General features: G+C 39.7%; 1 protein-coding gene across 2 annotated transcripts in view; it reads left to right on the top strand.

Annotated features, from left to right (window-relative positions):
- LRRN1 (leucine rich repeat neuronal 1) overlaps nt 1-18,596 on the top strand; it is a 32,517-nt gene extending 13,921 nt beyond the window's left edge. For both annotated transcript variants that reach the window (XM_045024017.1, XM_045024018.1), the window contains exon 2: nt 16,201-18,596. In XM_045024017.1, coding sequence (XP_044879952.1) covers nt 16,435-18,585 — 2,151 coding nt within the window. In that variant the 5' untranslated portion in view covers nt 16,201-16,434 and the 3' untranslated portion in view covers nt 18,586-18,596. The remainder of the gene's footprint in view (nt 1-16,200) is intronic.
- Nucleotides 18,597-20,010: the final 1,414 nt, after the last annotated feature.

Below are 20,010 nucleotides of genomic sequence, written 5' to 3' on the forward strand. Positions count from 1 at the left end.
TAAAGGGAACAAGTTGTCTAGTGTAAATGGTTACACCTTGCACATAATATATGAATACGCAAAGCAGAAGGGGGAGGATTAATTTGTTCAGAGTATTTCAACCATGCAGAAGAGTCTGAATGCATAGAAAGTATACCGAGTCCATAAACTGAGTCACTTCTATACTTCTGCAGCATATTGCTTTGCATCATCATATTTGCTTTGCTATATTCCTTAGTGCAGATCTACAGGTGTAGTAATGGCTAGAGAAAGGGGCAAGACCTCTTTAAACCTAGGTACCAGCATTGTCTTGACATGAGCACACATGACCATTTCTTAATGAATGAACTGTAGGTTCCAACAGGTCAGCCTTAGAAGAATTTACTCCCTAGAAGAGGGGCCATGCCCTAAATAAGGAGTAATGAAATTGTAAAATACAAGCAAGATGACTGAGTTACTGGCTTAGTGGATCTGGGGGAAGCAGTAGATGTAATATCTTGATTTTTAGTAAGGCTTTTCACACAGTCCCACATAACATTCTCATAAGCAAACTAGATTAAACTAATATAAAGTGGGTGAAAGACTGTACTCAGAGTAGTTATCAATCGTTTGATGTCAAACTGGGAGGGCATAAATAGTGGTGTGCCATAGGGGTCAGTCCTGGGTTGGGTACTAATCAATATTTTCATTAGTGACTTGTGTAATGGAGTGCACAGTATGTTTATAAAACTTACAGTTGACACCCAGCTGGGAGGGGTTGCAAGCACTTTGGAAGGCAGGATTAGAATTCAAAGTGACCTTGACAAATGGGTCGGAACTCAGCAAGATGAAATACATTAAGACACATGCAAAGTACTTCACCGAGGAAGGAAAAAATCAAATGCACAGCTACAAAATAGGGAATAACTGGCTAGGTGGTAGTACTGCTGAAAAGGACCTGACAATTATAGTGGATCACAAATGACTGAGAATCAAGAATGTGATGCAGTTGCAAAAAAGGCTATCATCATTCTGGGGCACGTTAACAGCATAGTTGTATGTAAGACATGGGAGGTAAGTGTCCTGCTCTACTCAGCACTGGTGAGACTGCAGCTAGAGTACTCAGAGCCGGCTTTAGGAACTGCCGGGCCTGATTTGAATACCCAGCGGCGGTCTGGGTCTTCGGCGGCAAGGGGTCCTTCCCTCGCTCCGGGTCTTCCCCGGACCCACCGCTGCCAAAGTGCTGCCGAAGACCCGGACCGCCACTGGGTGAGTTTAAAAAAAAAAAAATTAAAAGGTGCCTAAGGCGTAGGGCCCGATTCCAGGGTATCGGGGGAATCAGCCTAAAGCCGGCCCTGAGAGTACTGTGTACAATTCTGGAAGCCACACTTTAAGAAAGAGGAGGACAAATTGGAAAGAGTCCAGGGGAGAACAAAAATGATGAACACCTGACCTGTAAGGAAAGGCTTAAAAAAGTGGACATGTTTAGTCTTGAGAAAACGAGTCTGAGGGGAAATCTGATAGTCTTCAAATATGTTAGGAGCTATTATAAAAAGGGCAGGGATCAGTTGTTCTGCAGATCCTCTGAAGCTGTAGGACAAGAAGTAATGGGCTTTATCTACAGCAAGCGAGATTTAGGTTTGATATTAGGAAAAAAAATCCTAAATATAAAGGTAGTTAAGCTCTGGAATAAGGTTCCAAGGGAGGTTGTTTAATCCACATCATTGGAAGTTTTTTAAAAACAGGCTGGACAAACATCTGCTAGGGGTGGTCTAAGTTTGCTTGATCCTGCCACAGCGCAGGGGGCTGGATTTGTTGACTTCTTGAAGTCCCTTCCAGCCCTACATTCCTTGGATTTTTATGCTCACGGCTACAGCTCCGGTGGGAATGCCTGCCCTTAGATTCTTACTATCGAGACCTCAAGACAACAGTCTCACCTGCTCATCCCAAGAGCTCTATGCTGCAGCCTACTCCTTTCCCACCAGACACTTGAATTGAGAGAGGAAAAGGACGGGTTTTGAAGTTCGATCCAGATTGAGTGGTGAGTAGTAGGGCCTGAGGCACAGTACTCAGTAAGTTGGGGAATGAAGCAGTAGCCAGGCAGTTGGGGCTCCACCCCTTTGTCTTGCATAGTGTAAGAGCAATGTTTAATTCCTGGCAGTAAATGGTAGTTACTTTCCATATTAAAGGACTGCCACTGGTTGGGTATTGTGGCTTCAGAGGGCCAAATCAGAAGCTGAGCTGTGGAGCTGCACCATGAGAGTTTGAGGTGCTCATCACCTCTCACAATTTGGACTAGAGTGGGCCAAATGCAGAAAAAAATCTCTTCCTCCCCATTCAGGTAGAGTATTCCAGCCCATTGGGCTCTGACATGTGCATCCCTCCTCCTCAGAGGAGAATTCACCCTTAATGTCTCCAAAGAGTTCTCAGGAGATTGTGAACAAAATAACCAGAACTATTTTATTGGCTTTTTGAAAACCTCATTTATGCAGAGAATTTTAGTCTCTTCATCTTCTAATCACCTGGAATAAGGGTATTAACCATAGCTTTGATCCTTTGCCAATGAGTTCGGTGGGAGGACTGATTTCAGTGAGGACAGAATCAGGCTCCCATAAACAGAACACTAATAGGACTGTGGGCAACAAAAGCACAATGCACATTTTCCCAAAGCTTATCTTTTTCCTTTACCATCGATCAAAATGAATGTAACAGGCACAGAGGCACTCAGGACATTGGGCTTCAAATTTAGGAATATCACTACTATATAAATGTATTTTGCCTTGCAGGTTTTCATGACTTTTGAGTATTTGAGGGTTTTTTCTTTCCTTTTTTAAAAAAAAAAAAGAAAAAAAGAAAAAACCAAACAAACAGACTACTAGTGCATATAATTTGACAACCCACTGTTTGAAAGCACTTATTATTCTTGATGTTTCTAATATGACTTGTTAATGCTAATTTGCCAGATATTTTCAAATGGAAGACGACAGAGAGGCACTGTTGCAATTCCATGCTTGAGTTGGTGGCCCATCAATATACAGTAGCTGTATTCTGCACAGCATGCACCACTGTGCTTCTACTGAGCATATGAATGAGAAGAATCTGTCTCCTGTGAATGTACTTCAAGATTTTAATGGAAAGTACTGTATCTGATGTGAAGGCTAAAAAACAGCCACAATAAACAATACTTAAAAGTGTTGTTGGATTTAATATTAATATGCATATTAGGAACAGGGCAATCTTTGCATTTTCTTCTGTTGAGATAAAGAATCTAGTATTTTTGGAATGATAGATGGAATTTGCTAAAGGTGTTTTTTTTTTTTTAAAATACAGCAAATCAGCTTCTTTGGAGTATGAAAAGTATGAACACTTAAGCTTTTCCTGCAAACATACTAAAATGAAAATTTTATTCTTATGGGCTGTGTTTATGAAAAAAACAATAAAATGCTGTAATTTAAAAAGGAGGCATTATTTGGAAAGAGATTTTTATACCTTAAACATCTTTTGGGATTAAGCTTCCTACAGTTTTCATCCTATTAATTCATGCTTTTTACGCTCTTGTTTACTCCTTTGCTTCTATTAGCAAGCTCAGATTTTCAGATTTAAGAGCTACAGTATGCTCTTAACAAATTATGACTGTCAGTTGCCTTATTTTAAGCTTGACATTATCTTAAATTTATGCATAAATCTTATGAACAGTTCTTTTCCCCAGTCCTGTTTGAAATATTTAATAATCCTTTATATAAAGTGTTTTAAACAGGAATACTTTTGTGGCATTTTTGGACAATCTTTTGAGTAGTCAGGACTGCATTTGATGTGATGCTTAGAAAAAGTGCCCTTTTAATAGACTAGCCATAAACATCCTGGTTGCATATATAGTTTAAGACCTCGATCCTGGTTGCCTATTCAGTCCCTTTGAATTTGGTGAGATGTAAAGGTCATACTTTTGGAAATCTCTTCCAGATTGAGGCCTAATTATGGTAGTATACAATTTAGGCTCAGATGTTTTTCTTTTTAAAACTGTGCACCCAGGTCCTGTGATTCTGCATGTATATATGGTAACTGCACAAATAAGTCACTGCTTGGATGTCTAAGCCGCTTTTGCATATTCAAAACAAGCCTGTCTTAATTAGCAACATGTCATTGCCTTTTCTCCAAAAATGGCAACAGTTGTTTAAAAAGACAGGGATTGATTCCAGTCTCACTCCAATGGAAATCGAAAAACAGTCAGTTGAAGCCAATGGAGTTAAAGTAATGAATAGGGAATCAGGCCTACAATTTGCAGATAAGATAACTAAAAAGATACATGGCAACAATCTTGCAATATTTCTAGGGAGTGACTACTTAGGACCTATTAACACTGTGCCATGGTGCTGCGATCCCTCCTCCTGACCAAAAAACCTTGTGAATTCCAAAAGTTTTTACTCCTTGAGGAATTCTGCACCACTGCGCATGCAGCATTTTGCAGAAATTAACATTGTGCATGCAGAATTTCTTTCCCCCCCCACAGAAATGGGCTACAGTGCTGCTAGCCACCACTAGGGGCTACTGGACCCTACAGAGCCAAGCTCACCCATAGAAGGCTCTGCTGGGGGAGGGGAGGAGAGGGAGATAGAGGGTTCCTGGCAGTATGCCCTGAGGGAAGGAGAGGGTGGTGCTCAGGAAACTCTGTGCAAGCCTGGGACAGAGCATCGGGTTGTTTCTCCCTCTGGGCTCTGGAGGAGAAAGGAGGCAGATGTCTGGAATGGGTGGCAGGCTGGGCTAGGAAAGGGGTGGGGTTCTGAAGTGGGCAGGAAAACAGGAACTGGGTTGTCATAGGGGTTTCTTTAACACTCTACGCCTGGGGGAATTTGTGTGTGTGTGTCTGTGTTGTTACAGACATACTTGCTGACAGGTATTTTGAAATAAATTACCAAAATAACCGAAATTCGTATAATTATGTAGTGTTATTTTGACAAATACAATTTGCAGAATTTTAAAATATTTTGTGCAGAATTTTTAATTTTTTGGTGCAGAATGCTCCCCAAGAGTAGACAGTCTTGCGTGTTTTAAGTGGAAGCAGACAAAGATGTTGCTGCTAGAGTTGGTAAACTTTCTTGATTGCAATTTCACATTAGTCAGATTCAGTTTGCCTTAGCCCATATGGCAGCTGGCTCCCTTGCTTTTGTATCAGAGCCTTAAAAATACCCAATCTTTTCCTTGTTACACATCCCACTTTTGATTCCCCGTGTTACCCGCCATCTCAGTGCCACTGCACAGTGGCCACGATGAGTTCCTGTTGAATAATACAAAACCTAGCGAGGTTTAGTGAGCTGTTTCTGCAAAATTCCTTTCCAGGCTAACCTGCGTCTTCCAGATTTCAGTGTACAACGTGAGTAGTTCTATTGGGTTTTATACCATGTAAACCGATGTTTAAGTTCACTGGTCACATGTGGCAGTGTCATGTAACGTCTCTTCCAAATGAACTTAATGAGTGTAGTACTCATCAGTCCAGGACAAGTTTTCCAGCACTGATAGCTATACTGAGACTGTACCAGACAAGGGCTTTATAAACCCCAAAGGAAAGAGACAAATAAGTTACCACAATTCATGAATGCAGCACTTAGACAATTTTCTGAAAGACTGACTGCGTGAGTTAGGCTAACCCCCAGGCAAGTTTAATTTATGCAGTTGCTAACCCAATCATACACTGACTTAGCTGCAATACAAAGATTTTTTTGTAAGGACAAACTATTGTTGCAGAAATTCTTGAAGCTCTTAGCAATAATTGTCTATCCTTTAACAGCAAACACTCAAATCTATTAGGGCCGGGTGACTTTTTTATGTGAAGGTGCTTTGGTTTTTACCTTTCAATTTATATTTGCTGGGATAAATGAAAGAGAAATGGCACCCTTCGTTAAAAGGCTTTTTTTCCCCTCCTAGTAGGGAAATTTTTAATACCTATGGCTTGGTAGCTGGCAGTAGCAGTTAATTGTTAACATTGTTTTTATTCTTTGTCACTATTGGTACACATTCTGTATATACTGCTGTTTTGTTGATTTAAGTGTACACACACAACGTCACTTGCACAGCTAAATAGCTTCCAATGCCAGTCAGTTATTCTGTGTGCAATCACCTCATACATCTTTGCAGATGGTAACAGAACTAAAATTCAGGATCTTTTGCTCCTCCCACTAAATAACCAACACCTACACAGGCCCTACCATTGCAATCTCTGTTACCTTCTTAGTATTAGGGCTTTTATAATCTGCAGGATACCACTATAGGGCAATATATTCAACACACACATTAGTACATTGAACCCAAATTAAGTCTCTCCAAGGTACTTTGTATAGTACAATGTAATAATGGGAATGCGGCCCCTGTACTACAGTTTCCTAGCTGCTCAGAGGCCAGTTTTGGAATTGCTTATTGATACACAACATGGGCTTTTAGGCTGCCATGCAGAGCAGTTCTGCTTCCCATAATAACATCATTGCTCCCTAAACCTATCCTGCAGCAGATCAGTTCCCCCCTCCCTTGAAAAGCCTGCCAAGTGCCCTTTGTGATTTATGGAGTGGCAGGAGCATTGGATGGCTATACGTTTTTATCTATTTATTAAAAACATTGAGACGTGAAGGTAGAAGTATGGTGAAAGAGACTAAAAACTCTTGGAGTATCCACAAAGTCACATAATATTGGCCCAACCTGGCAAAATGCTCAGCCCATCCTAGTTAGCACTGACAACCAGTAAGTAATACAGAAGAGCTCAGCTCCTCTTTCTGACAGCTGTCAGGAATGGCTCCCCATCCAGTTTTCATCTAATTTAACAACTGCCCTCTGCCTCTTGAAGCTCAGTCAGAGTTGAGGATACTCTCCATCGCTGAAAAGACACTCCCTGTCTTTTGTATTCAGCCCTAACTGAAGACAGTTATTGACCTCGCTTATGTTCAAAAGAATATTACAAGTGGTGTCTTCACTATAATTGTTTTCCTAACTTGGGTTCTCTTCCATTTTCAAATGAGTTTTCTCTAGGCATGTTGTCTCCATGTTTTTCATGGGGGAGACTTAGGTGATGGATCTGCCAGTTCCAAGTTTGACAATGCACTTTTGAAAATCAAGAGAGGACTAACATTAAGCAGGCATTGCCTTCAGCTGAATACTTTTTGTTCTGATTTCTTAGGATTGTGCACATAATAGATTTTCTTATGAGAAATTTAAATGTAATATTCCTGAAAATCACCCCCTGGAATCTCGTTCCATTTTGGCATTTATAACACACTTCCTTCCTGCAGCTTTTGAGGGCCATGCAGAATTATGCTACTACCAACAGGTAGTCTAAACATTGGCATTAGTTGCCTTTATCACTTCATTTTTTTCCAAAAAATTTATTATGGTTAGAAACACCATAGTGAGCAAAAAAAAAAAGGGGGTGGGGAGGGAAGGGTTTACACCTTATTCTGAAGGGACGGAATTCCCCAGTCTCCAAGGTGACTCCAGCTCCTGCTCCCATTCATCTGACTTTGAGTGGGACTTTTAAAAGCACCTAATTAATATGCACAAGTCCTACTGAAAATCAGTCACACACATACATAATTCTGTAGTGTATAGCACCCTAGAATCCCATCACAATGAACAGCAAACACGAGAGTTACTGGCCAGCAATCTTCCTCCAGGTTTTGTGATCTTCACATAGCCTTGAAGCGTGCCACCCTGCATTTCCATCCTGTTAGCTCCACCACTGAACCACACTCACCAAGGGAAGCCTCTGCCCCAGCACCAATCCTTGCAAAACTTGCTTCAGCAATCTTCCTCTGTTCATCCAACCCACATGTCCCACAAAATCAAGTGTTCCTTCGTTCATCATCTTGATGATATCTGGTATCACTCCCATTAGGCTGTAAATTCAGGCAATAACCTCCTCGTTAGTTGTGTGCAACATATAACTAACACCCAGTAATTGCATTTCAGTTCAAGGCTCCTTAATGTCTTCTTTCTTTTAGTGTTCATGTCTTGCATGCATATAGCAAGACACTGAAGACAAGAGACTGCAACAATTTCATTTTATACTTCCTGGCAACACCTTTTGCTTCACCAAATGTGTCACTAGAGCAGCAGTCACAAGTCCAATTCTATGTCAGATCTTTAAGTGATGTTTAGCATCCCTTGTAGTTATACAATGCAGGTATTTGAAATGCTCAATGCCTCCTGAGATTTAGGTAGAAAATATCTTTGCCTTTTCATCAGACTTGGATGTCACCACTGTCTTTAAAAAGACAAGGTGGATGAGATCTTTAATTGGATCAACTTCTGTTGGTGAAAGACAAGCTTTTGAGCTACACAGAGCTCTTCTTCAGGTCTGAGGAAGGTACTCAGAACATCACACTTAATACAAGGTGGAACAGATTGTTTAGCATAAGTAGTTAACCTTGAATCATCCTATAGGGCACAAGTTAACTATTTATGGTAAACAATCTGCGTAGCTCAAAAGCTTTTCACTAACAGAAGTCGGTCCAATAAAAGATATTACCTCAAGTACCTTGTCTCTCTCATATGCTGGGACCAACATGGCTAAAACAACACTGCAAACACACTTGTCTTTGTCTTTTTGTGGGATAGCCTTAGACCAAAAGTCTCTGCATCTACCACTAATTTTTCAAACAATTTTTGCACTTTTTTTTCTTGCCATAATCCAGTCAGATCAATATCATCAGGGAAGCCCTGATGACTAATTTTTCAACCACCAAGAATACACTCTCCTGTAGGTTTCCATCCATGGCTTTTTAAAGATTTCTTCCAACATCACAGTTGAAGAGGGTTAGTAATAATATACAGCCCTGCCTGACACCTATCCTCAAGTCAAATCAACTACTTTGCTCATGCCCCATAAAGACCAACCACAGGATTGCTCAAAGGTTTATACCATATGCTGTCCAAACCTCTTAGCAGAAGTCACAAAGACATGGACCACTTTCTTCTCATTCTCCAGCACTTTCTCCCATAGCAAATACAGATTGAATATTTGCTCTATACCTTGTGGGGGAGTCTAGATCCAGCTTGTTTTTGCCCAGAGTCCTCTATCTTGGGAACAATTCTCTTCAGAATAATGCACAGCAGTATTTTGCTAGAGTGTGTCAATAGGATTGTATGGTAATTTCCTTTTTATGAATAGGAACCATCAGGGACTATGTCCAAGTCTTGGGCCATCTTACAGACTCCCTAATCACATTAACAGTGTTATGATATGCCAGGATGAATGTGTCTCCACCACTTTTAATTAGTTCTGCTTATGTGTTATCCAGTCCAGGGGCTTTATTGCTTTTCAGTATCTATGCAGCTTCCTCAGTGTCTTAAATCACAGGGGGAGCTTCTCATATAGATCTCTCCTGCCATATTCACTTCCAATATCCAGTTAATTTTGCTCATATTCTATAGTTATCAGCAATATTTACCCCAAGTGTTTGGTGAAATGGTATTCTTCCTACAAGGAAAACCTTTCAAAAGAGTCTTGATGGTTTGATAGGTCTTCCTAGCAGCATTTACTGCAAAGGAATTTTGTGTATCAATGCACGGTTAGTCAAACCAATCTTCTTTTGCCACTTTAATGAGTCCATCTCTCTCATGTCGTACAGAAGTATTGCTTTTTGCAGATTCGTCTCTCATTCTTTTTGCTCTTAACTGCCTTTGTTCACACAACTCTATAATCTTCTCTGTGATCCAAGACTGCTGCTTTGGGGAAATGGGTCCTAGGGGTTCATCCGCGGTCGCTATAATGCTGCAAAAGATAGATCAGATATTGTGCTCTGTTACCTATACAGAGGCTAGCAGCTTTTAGCCTTTGTTCAATCATCATCTTAAATTCCACTTGTTTGTTGCTGGTCCCAATATAGGCACATGATGGAATGGCTACCCCTCTGATTCTTGACAGAATGACTAAGTTTGCCCTAAACTGCCCTACAGTGGGAGCAGATATAGGCCAATACTGAGTCCTTTTGAAAATCCCTTCCAAAGCTTCTAGCTTCCTTATCTATATTTTCCCCAACTATTTGTTTCATGAAGTTAATAACAAGAAGAGATACATATAGAGCCACTCTAAAAACCACTGTGAGGCAAATAAGAGCACAATCTTGCTGAGTAACTGCAGCTTCCATTGTAGTCACTGGGAGCTGAAAGCTAGCACATCACAGGATTGGACCTATTTTGAAAAGATCAATAAAGATGTTTGTTTGCCTAGAGCAGTTTTTAGAAACAACCCTACAATAGTTTCCCTGCATTAGGCAGGGGAAGTCATTATGCAGAAATGCCCTGCAGGGGGACTCCATGCTGGTGTGTGCCATAGAGTTCTACTCTGCAGTCCCTCTCCATGGGCAGTAGAGTGAGGGGACGTGGAATCAAGCTGCAGGAGTGAACACTACATCTGCCTTTATGTATCTCAAGAAACTTAAAACATTCTGTGCAGAGTCAGCATAAGGACCCCAACTGCAAACAATAATCATCAAGCAGATGCAAAGCCATGCTGTGCCAAGCCTACAGCTAACACCATCACCATGGTATCTAGGCATGATTGGTTGTCCGAAACACTATGGGAAAATCAAACATGGATATAAAGCAGTAGAACAGTTTCCATTCATATTTAGCTGTACTCCAGTATTCCAGTATGCTTTAATTTTTCCATAATTACTGGTTCCTTGTTAAGCTCAGCAAAGTGGCAGCTTTGGTTTTAGTTTTCAAACTCCTATGACTTGCTGCCTTTTTGCCCACCTGCTGATTTACACACTGGTCTCAGGACTGTCATTCGCGCAAGCATTAAAATGGGGTAGGGCATCTGAAGCCAATCAGAATTTGCTTTTTGATTACATTGGATTTTCATTTATAGCTTCATCCAAGCTGCCCTAGGGCTGGATGAGATTGGAGCCAATTATAAATGACTTGCACATTTATAAAGAACATTTTTCAGTGGGGAAAAAAAGAAAATTAAATCTATCTGCAGTAGAAAACAACTTACCTAGAGAAGAGAGAAAGTGTCACAGTTAGCTTCTAAAGCCATATGTCTACAAAGTTTAGAAACCAAGACTCTGTTCAATAAAATCAGAAATGTACTTTTATACAATATGGCAGGGGTAGGCAACCTATGGCACGCGTGCCGAAGGCAGCACACGAGCTGATTTTCAGTGGCACTCACACTGCCCGGGTCCTGGCCACCGGTCTGGGGGGCTCTGCATTTTAATTTAATTTTAAATGAAGCTTCTTAAACATTTTAAAAACCTTATTTACTTTACATACAACAATAGTTTTCCTATATATTATAGACTTATAGAAAGAGACCTTCTAAAAATGCTAAAATGTATTACTGGCATGTGAAACCTTAAAGTGAATTAGAGTGAATAAATGAAGACTTAGCACAGCACTTCTGAAAGGTTGCCAACCTCTGCAATATGAGCTAGAAATGTAATGTACAAATGATGGGATATAAGCATTAAAACAAACAAACGTTTGTTTTTACAGTTTATTCAAAATCCTAATGAAAAAGCTAATGAAGTCTTTATAGGTAAAATTTTAGATGTAAATACATGTAGGCAAAGTGGGGGTAAAACCAATCATTTGGAATGAATAATTGTTATGCTCTTTTTCTGCTTGTGGATATTCTGTGAGAAGATTTAAATTTCCTTAAATACATTTAAATAATCAATTCAACAAATATCCTTTAGATTTTTTTTTAATTCTTTGAATCAGACATGTATATTTGAGCTGTATTGCTTACTTGTGAGTGGTGATGCTCTTGTTTCCTGACTGGACAAGCAAACTAGCAGTACTGGTTCAAATATTGATGCCTGTGACCTTGACATTCACTTTCTCTGAGCATTTTTGCTTGTAAGTACCTTTGCTTGAATATTCACAGGAAATCCCACAGAAGCGGTGCAAGGACATGGCAGAAACAAACTCATTTAAACATTCAAATTAATATTAGCAACCATTTTTGGTATTTAAATTGTAATTTAAGCCATTAATTCAATTATTTCAGATAGCAAATTTTTATTATTTCAGTGTAAAATTAATCTGAGACCTCTGTTCTGATAGTCTTTCAGAAATGAACTCTGACATACTGAGGGAAAGTCTAAGAAAACAGACCTTTAAGTTAGAATTCTGGAGATCTCCCGTACCTTCTGCTGCTAGGCTGTCACTGCCTGCCAGCATCTGATCACCAACATCCCCCCTCCCTAAAAGAATGTCAGACAAAAACTGGTACATCTCAGGCACTACTGTTTTAAGTTAGAGTATTCACTTTAGAGTCATTCTATCAAGCGTTAAATAAAAACATTTGAAGCTTATCTGAATCACAAACTTGATACCATTCACCAGAGAAATATTATAATAGGAGATATACCTATCTCCTAGAACTGGAAGGGACCTTGAAAGGTCATAAAGTTCAGCCCTGCCTTCACTAGCAGGACCAAGTACTGATTTTTGCCCCAGATCCCAGATCCTGGGTTTAGCAGGCCAATGCTCAAACCACTGAGCTACTTCCAGATGACTTTTTGACCTTTATTTCTGCATCCAAGTGCCATCTTCCTAATAAACTGATGCAGTTTGGAGCTTCCCCTTCATTCCCTCCTCCTATGATTAAGAAAGTAATCTCTCTCCTTGGGTTGGAAACTCGAGCTTTGTAACCCATTGTCTGCCTCTCACTTCAATTGTATAGTATATGCTATAGAAGGGAATCCACAGGAAGGAACACTTGGAGCAGAATTGCTTTGTCTGGGGATCTGGTGTGGCGTACACTGCCAACTGCAGTTGTCTCTAAAATCCACCCACGCCTGAGGGAAACGATCCCATAGTTGTTCCAGATGATGCTGTGGTATCCTCCCTCACTGAGGATACCTCTCGAGTTGGGAGCGGGGACTCCAGTTATTAAGATGAGACCGGTATTAGTAATGGGTGATTTGATTATTAGAAACATAGATAACTGTGTTTGCGATGACCGGGAGAACGGCATGGTGACTTGCCTGCCTGGTGCGAAGGTTGCGTATCTCTTGAGATATCTAGATAGCCTTACTTATAGTGCTGGGGAGGAGCCAGTGGTCATGGTACATCTAGGTACTAATGACACAGGGAAGGATAAGAGAGAGAGAGAGCCCAGAGGCCAAATTTAGGCTGCTAGGTAAGAGATTGAAGTCCAGGACCTCCATGGTAGCATTCATGGATTGGTAACTGGTTAAAAGATAGGAAACAAAGGGTAGGAATAAATGTTCAGTTTTCAGAATGGAGAGAGGTAAATAATCGTGTCCTCCAGTGGTCTGTACTAGGATCAGTCCTATTCAAAATATTCATAAATGATCTGGAAAAGGGGGTAAACAATGAGGTGGCAAAATTTGCAGATGATACAAAACTACTCAGGATAGGTAAGTCCTAGAGAGACTGCGAAGAGATACAAAAGGATCTCTCAAAACTGGGTGACTGGGCAACAAAATGGCAGATGAAATTCAATGTTGATAAATGCCAAGTGATGCACACTGGAGAACATAATCCCAACTATACATAAAAAATGTTGGGGTCTAAATTAGCTGTTACCACTCAAGAAAGAGATTTTGGAGTCATTGTAGATAGTTCTCTGAAAACATCCACTTAATGTGCAGCGGCAGTCAAAAAAACTAACAATGTTGGAATCATTAAGAAAAGGATAGATAATAAGCCCAAAAACATCATATTACCTTTATATAAATCATTGGCATGCCCACATCTTGAATACCGTGTGCAGCTGTGGTTGCCCCATCTCAAAAAAAGACATATTAGAATTGGAAAAGGTTCAGAAAAGGGCAACAAAAATTATTAGGGGTATGGAATGGCTGCCGTATGAGGAGAGATTAATAAGACTGGGACTTTTCAGCTTGGAAAAGAGATGACTAAGGGGGGATATGAAGAGATCTATAAAATCATGACTGGTGTGGGGAAAGTAAATAAGGAAGTATTATTTACTCCTTTTCATAACACAAGAACTAGAGGCCACCAAATGAAATTAGTAGGCAGCAGGTTTAAAACAAACAAAAGGAAGTATTTTTTCCACCCATGCACAGTTAACCTGTGGAACTCCTTGCCAGAGGATGTTGTGAAGGCCAAGACTAAAACAGGATTCAAAAAAGAACTAGATAAATTCATGGAAGATAAGTCCATCGATGGCTATTAGCCATGATGGGCAGCGATGGTGTTCCTAGCCTCTATTTGCCAGAAGCTGGAATGGGCGATGGGGGATGGATCACTTGATGATTACCTGATCATTCCCTCTGGGGCACCTGGTATTGGCCACTGTCGGAAGACAGGACACTGGGCTAGATGGACCCAGTATGGCCATTCTTATGTTCTAAGGGATATTTCTGAAAACCATTACCTGGTTTGTTTATATTGTGGCAGCTTCTAGGGGCCTTTACTTGGTTGAGGCCCGAATGTAATGTGCATAGCACAAACATGGAAAATGGCATTCCTTGATCCAAAGAGCTTACAGTCTAAGAAATCTTACTAAAGATTACAATCTAACAGTTTTACTAAAGAATGGCATACTACTTCTCCATTTCCATTTGTTTCAGATATAGTAGGTCTATATCTGCTTTATAAGTAAAGGTAATTAAAATAAGTACATCTAATTGGGAGTTCTCTCATCCATAAGTACCCTGGAGTATGATTTCCCCAAGCATCCTTGGTTCAGGTGAATGTTGTCATAATCCTTATAGTATGAACCTAAGCATCTCCTAGTAAACTTCCAGACGATGAATCTTGACATCCTTACTCAGTTTTGCCCCTTACTGGGGTCTCATTGAGTTCAATAACTGTATCTGCCTTATGTGGTAGACAGTGTCAATACCTTTACAATGAGTTTAAGAAACTTGATCTGATAATAGCAGCATTCTCAAAATGCCAATGAGTAACAAGCCTAGGTATATCTGAAATTCCCACCATAAGTACCACTAGAGAAAAGGAGTCTATGTGGCAGCATCATTGCCCCTGTAACACTATAGGTCTCTGAACTGGAGAAACAGAATAGGTTAGTGTTGGAATCATATGGGAGATCCAGCCATCATATTTTGGGTCAGTGGAAGCTAAAATTGGAGGCAACTTCCAACCATGTGGGGAGTCTGAGGAAGAGAAGTAGCTCAGTCATTATGAAGTTTTGTTTGCTTATGCTCACTATATGACACACAGAAATAAAGATCAACATTTTGAAAACTAAAATAAAATGTCATTAGTCCAATAAATAAACATTCATAATCCATTCATTGTTTAAATATCATATTGGAAATTTGTATATTAAAACTTATTTTCCAGGCTAACTTGTATTTTATCAGTTTTGTTTAACCTCTTCTTTGTACACCACATCTATTTGTATTTCTTATTCAGACTTGGAGTTTCTGATATACAAGGGTCTGACCTGCAAAATTTTCATTTGGATTTGACTCCCTAGATAAAATCCAATCACTATTGTTTTGAGTGCAGTTAGATCCCAAACCAGTAGACCCCATTCTCTGGAACTGGGTGAGATCAACCAAGGATGGTGGAAGTCCTGGAAGATTTTTCCAATGGTCAGTTGAAATTTTGAAGAGAACATCTTGCTAGATTTCAGTGCCATTGAACCATTGGCTTGGTCTTGAGCCCAAAAGTGAACACAAGCCTTAAATCTAATCAATACTGAGTTCAGAACACTGATTTCCCTGGCCTACCTTCAGTTCGAAACACATTTTAGTGGGTTTCAATATTTTTAGTGTTTTGCAAGAAAAACAAGACAACACGTATCAGAGGGGTAGCCATGTTAGTCTGGATCTGTAAAAGCAGCAAAGAGTCCTGTGGCACCTTATAGACTAACAGAAGTTTTGGAGCATGAGCTTTCGTGGGTGAATGCATGCATCCGACGAAGTTGGTATTCACCCACGAAAGCTCATGCTCCAAGACAACACGCTTCAACAATATTAAATTTTCTGTTAGTCTTTTTGTGATGTATTTGTAAATTAAGTATTTTGTTTTCTAGTGGCTTTAATGGTCAGTCAGCTAAGAATATCAAAAATAGTTCTAATTTGAATTAACTGTAGAAAAAAGTTTCTACCATATCTAAGTGGAATTTTCATTTAAGGAATTTGGAAATTAAAAGGGTTCTTATTTTAAATAACTTTATCTAGAGAAGGAAGAAATGAAAGGAACATACATGTATATGAAAATGAACATATGAAATGTACAAAAATGGTTATGAAATGAACATAACATCTGTCCTAATCTGCTTTTCAGGCACCTCGCCAGATACTGATTTTGGTTAACCAATGCATGCAGCAGAGCTTTGTACAAGCACTCGGAACAAAAGAGAAGAGTGAAGAGACTCTGAAAACCATCTTCCATATTCTGAATGTCCAAGAGTTTCAACCTAAACTTTAATTTGTACTTTTTTTTTCTTGATACTGATTTATATATTCAGTCTTTTACTATTTTAAGGGGCTAGACAGTTGAACTTACTAGCAAACCAACATGGCTAGGATTAGATTGGTTTTAATAGCTTGCCTGTTGGTGCTAGAATTGCTAATGAATTCAGTAACTGAGCCTTCTATACAGAATAATGAATGTCCACAGCTTTGTGTATGTGAAATCAGGCCATGGTTTACACCACAGTCGACCTACAGAGAAGCTACAACAGTTGACTGCAATGACCTTCGTTTAACAAAAATCCCCAGCAATCTTTCCAGTGACACTCAAGTTCTTCTTTTACAAAGCAACAACATTGCAAAGACCACAGATGAACTCCAACAGCTTTTCAATTTAACAGAGTTAGATTTTTCACAGAATAATTTTACTAGTATCAAAGATGTGGGACTCTCAAATCTGACTCAGCTCACTACTTTACATTTGGAGGAAAACCAGATAACAGAGATGACTGACTACTGTTTGCAGGACCTTTGCAATCTCCAGGAACTATATATAAACCATAACCAGATTAGTAGCATCTCTGCAAATGCATTCTCTGGCCTGAGGAACCTTTTAAGACTTCATCTTAACTCTAACAAATTAAAGGTTATTGACAGTCGTTGGTTTGATTCTACTCCTAACCTGGAGATCCTTATGATTGGAGAAAATCCAGTGATTGGAATACTAGATATGAACTTCAAGCCACTCTCAAATTTAAGAAGTCTGGTTTTAGCAGGTATGTACCTCACTGATATTCCTGGAAATGCATTAGTAGGCTTGGATAGTCTTGAAAGTCTTTCCTTTTATGATAACAAATTGGTCAAGGTTCCTCAGCTTGCTCTTGAGAAAGTTCCAAATTTAAAATTCCTTGACCTCAACAAAAACCCAATTCACAAAATCCAAGAAGGTGACTTTAAAAATATGCTGCGGTTGAAAGAACTTGGGATCAATAATATGGGAGAACTAGTTTCTGTTGATAGGTATGCACTAGACAACCTACCTGAACTTACAAAGCTTGAAGCTACCAACAATCCAAAGTTGTCTTATATACATCGTTTAGCATTTCGTAATGTTCCTGCTCTAGAAAGCCTGATGCTGAACAACAATGCTTTGAATGCAGTCTACCAAAAGACAGTGGAATCCCTTCCAAATCTGCGTGAGATCAGTATTCACAGTAATCCACTCAGGTGTGACTGTGTCATTCACTGGATCAACTCAAACAAAACCAATATCCGTTTTATGGAGCCTCTATCAATGTTTTGTGCTATGCCACCTGAATACAGAGGACAACAGGTGAAAGAAGTGTTAATACAGGATTCAAGTGAACAATGTCTTCCAATGATTTCTCATGACACTTTTCCAAATCATTTGAATTTGGACATTGGCATGACAGTGTTTCTAGATTGTCGAGCCATGGCAGAACCCGAACCAGAAATTTATTGGGTAACTCCACTTGGAAATAAAATAACAGTTGAAAGTCTCTCAGACAAGTACAAGCTGAGTAGTGAAGGTACCCTGGAAATCTCGAATATTCAGATTGAAGACTCTGGAAGATATACATGTGTTGCTCAAAATATAGAAGGGGCTGATACAAGAGTAGCTACTATAAGAGTGAATGGAACTCTTTTGGATGGTACACAAGTGCTGAAAATATATGTCAAGCAAGCTGAGTCTCATTCGATATTAGTTTCTTGGAAGGTTAATTCCAATGTCATGACCTCCAATTTAAAATGGTCCTCAGCCACTATGAAGATTGATAACCCTCACATTACATACACCGCGAGGGTCCCAGTTGATGTACATGAATATAACCTCACTCATTTGCAGCCATCCACAGATTACGAGGTCTGTCTAACTGTATCAAATATCCATCAGCAAACTCAAAAGTCTTGTGTTAATGTTACAACAAAAAATGCAGCTTTTGCCCTTGACATTTCTGACCAAGAAACCAGTACCGCCCTTGCAGCTGTAATGGGTTCAATGTTTGCTGTGATCAGCCTTGCCTCCATCTCTGTTTATATTGCTAAAAGGTTTAAGAGAAAAAACTACCACCATTCATTGAAAAAGTATATGCAAAAGACCTCTTCAATCCCACTGAATGAGCTCTATCCGCCACTTATTAATCTCTGGGAAGGTGACAGTGAAAAAGACAAGGATGGTTCTGCAGAGACCAAGCCAACCCAAGTTGACACAACCAGAAGCTATTACATGTGGTAACTCAGAGGATATTCTGCTTCTGGTAGTAAGGAGCACAAAGGCTTTTTTGCTTTATTCTGCAAAAATGAAAAGTTGAAGACTTTTGTAATTTTTTGACTTTGCTAGTTTGTGGCAGAGTGGTGAGGACAGGTGGATATTTCAGAATTTTTTAGTATAGCGTATCGCAATTGTTTGACACAAATGGCAGCTTCACCTAGCTTCCAATTACTTTTTTTTTTAGTTGTGCTAAACTTAATGCTGTTCTAACTACAGTACTGAATAAAATTAATGACAGGCTGGGGTTACCTTATGATTCACAGCTAGCACAGCCCCTTTCTTCTGAAGCCATCAGTAGAGAGTACAGTATCCTGCAACAGCTAACATACAGTTTTGAAATGGCATTGAACCAGTTTTATAACACTCTGGTCTAAAGACTCAAACTGAGAAAAGAAGACTAGATCTTCAGTGATGTTAGTTGACTGTACTGTAATGTTGTATCAACTGATTTGAATGTTTTTGACTTTAAACAATGACTTTTTTTTCTTTTTTGTAATAGTTGAAAAGGCTTAGATCAGTGTTTTTCAAACTGGTGTCACCGCTTGTGTAGGGAAAACCCCTTGTGGGCCGGGCCGGTTTGTTTACCTGCCGCGTCCACAGGTCCGGCCGATCGCGGCTCCCCCTGGCCGCAGTTCACCACTGCAGGCCAATGGGGGCTGCTGGAAGCAGCGGCCAGTAAGTCCCTCAGCCCGCGCCGCTTCCAGCAGCTCTCATTGGCCTGGAGCAGCAAACTGTAGCCAGTGGGAGCCGCAGTCGGCTGGACCTGTGGACGCAGCAGGTAAACAAACCGGCCCAGCCCGCCCGGGGCTTTCCCTACACAAGCAGTGACCCCAGTTTGAGAAACACTGACTTAGGTAAACCTAACAGGCAATAGAAATATGTACATCTGATTTTTTTTTAAATGTAACAAACTAAATGTTAATTATCTTATTCTTTTTACTATATTTAGTAGACACTTTTAAAGAATACTAGCGTTTTGTTGTGCTTAATCCACCAACACATGGGTGTATAATGAAGGCAAAACTATAATAAATTACAGTTTTGTTCTGATTTTTTTTTAAAACAGTCACAATAATGTATTGTTTTTAGTTGCCACTAGTTTGACTGGTGATCATGTTTTAATATAAATATATCCCAATTATTATGTAACATGGGGGAGGGGAGTCAAATTTCAACAGATTTTCAGTTTTTGCTCTAAAGAAGAAATATCTATTTTAACTGGGATGTTTTTTCTGCACTGTTTTTCAATATTAATAACAAAGTACTGCAGAGTATCCAATCAGAAAGATATCAAGTAAAGTAAGGGCTGTATCTGTATCACATGGAAAATCAAAACTGCCTCAGCGCAAGGGACTGGACTAAAGGACCTCTCGTGGTCTCTTCCAGCCC

This window comes from Mauremys mutica, chromosome 7 (genome assembly GCF_020497125.1).
Source record: "Mauremys mutica isolate MM-2020 ecotype Southern chromosome 7, ASM2049712v1, whole genome shotgun sequence".
NCBI classification, from domain to species: Eukaryota; Metazoa; Chordata; order Testudines; family Geoemydidae; genus Mauremys; species Mauremys mutica.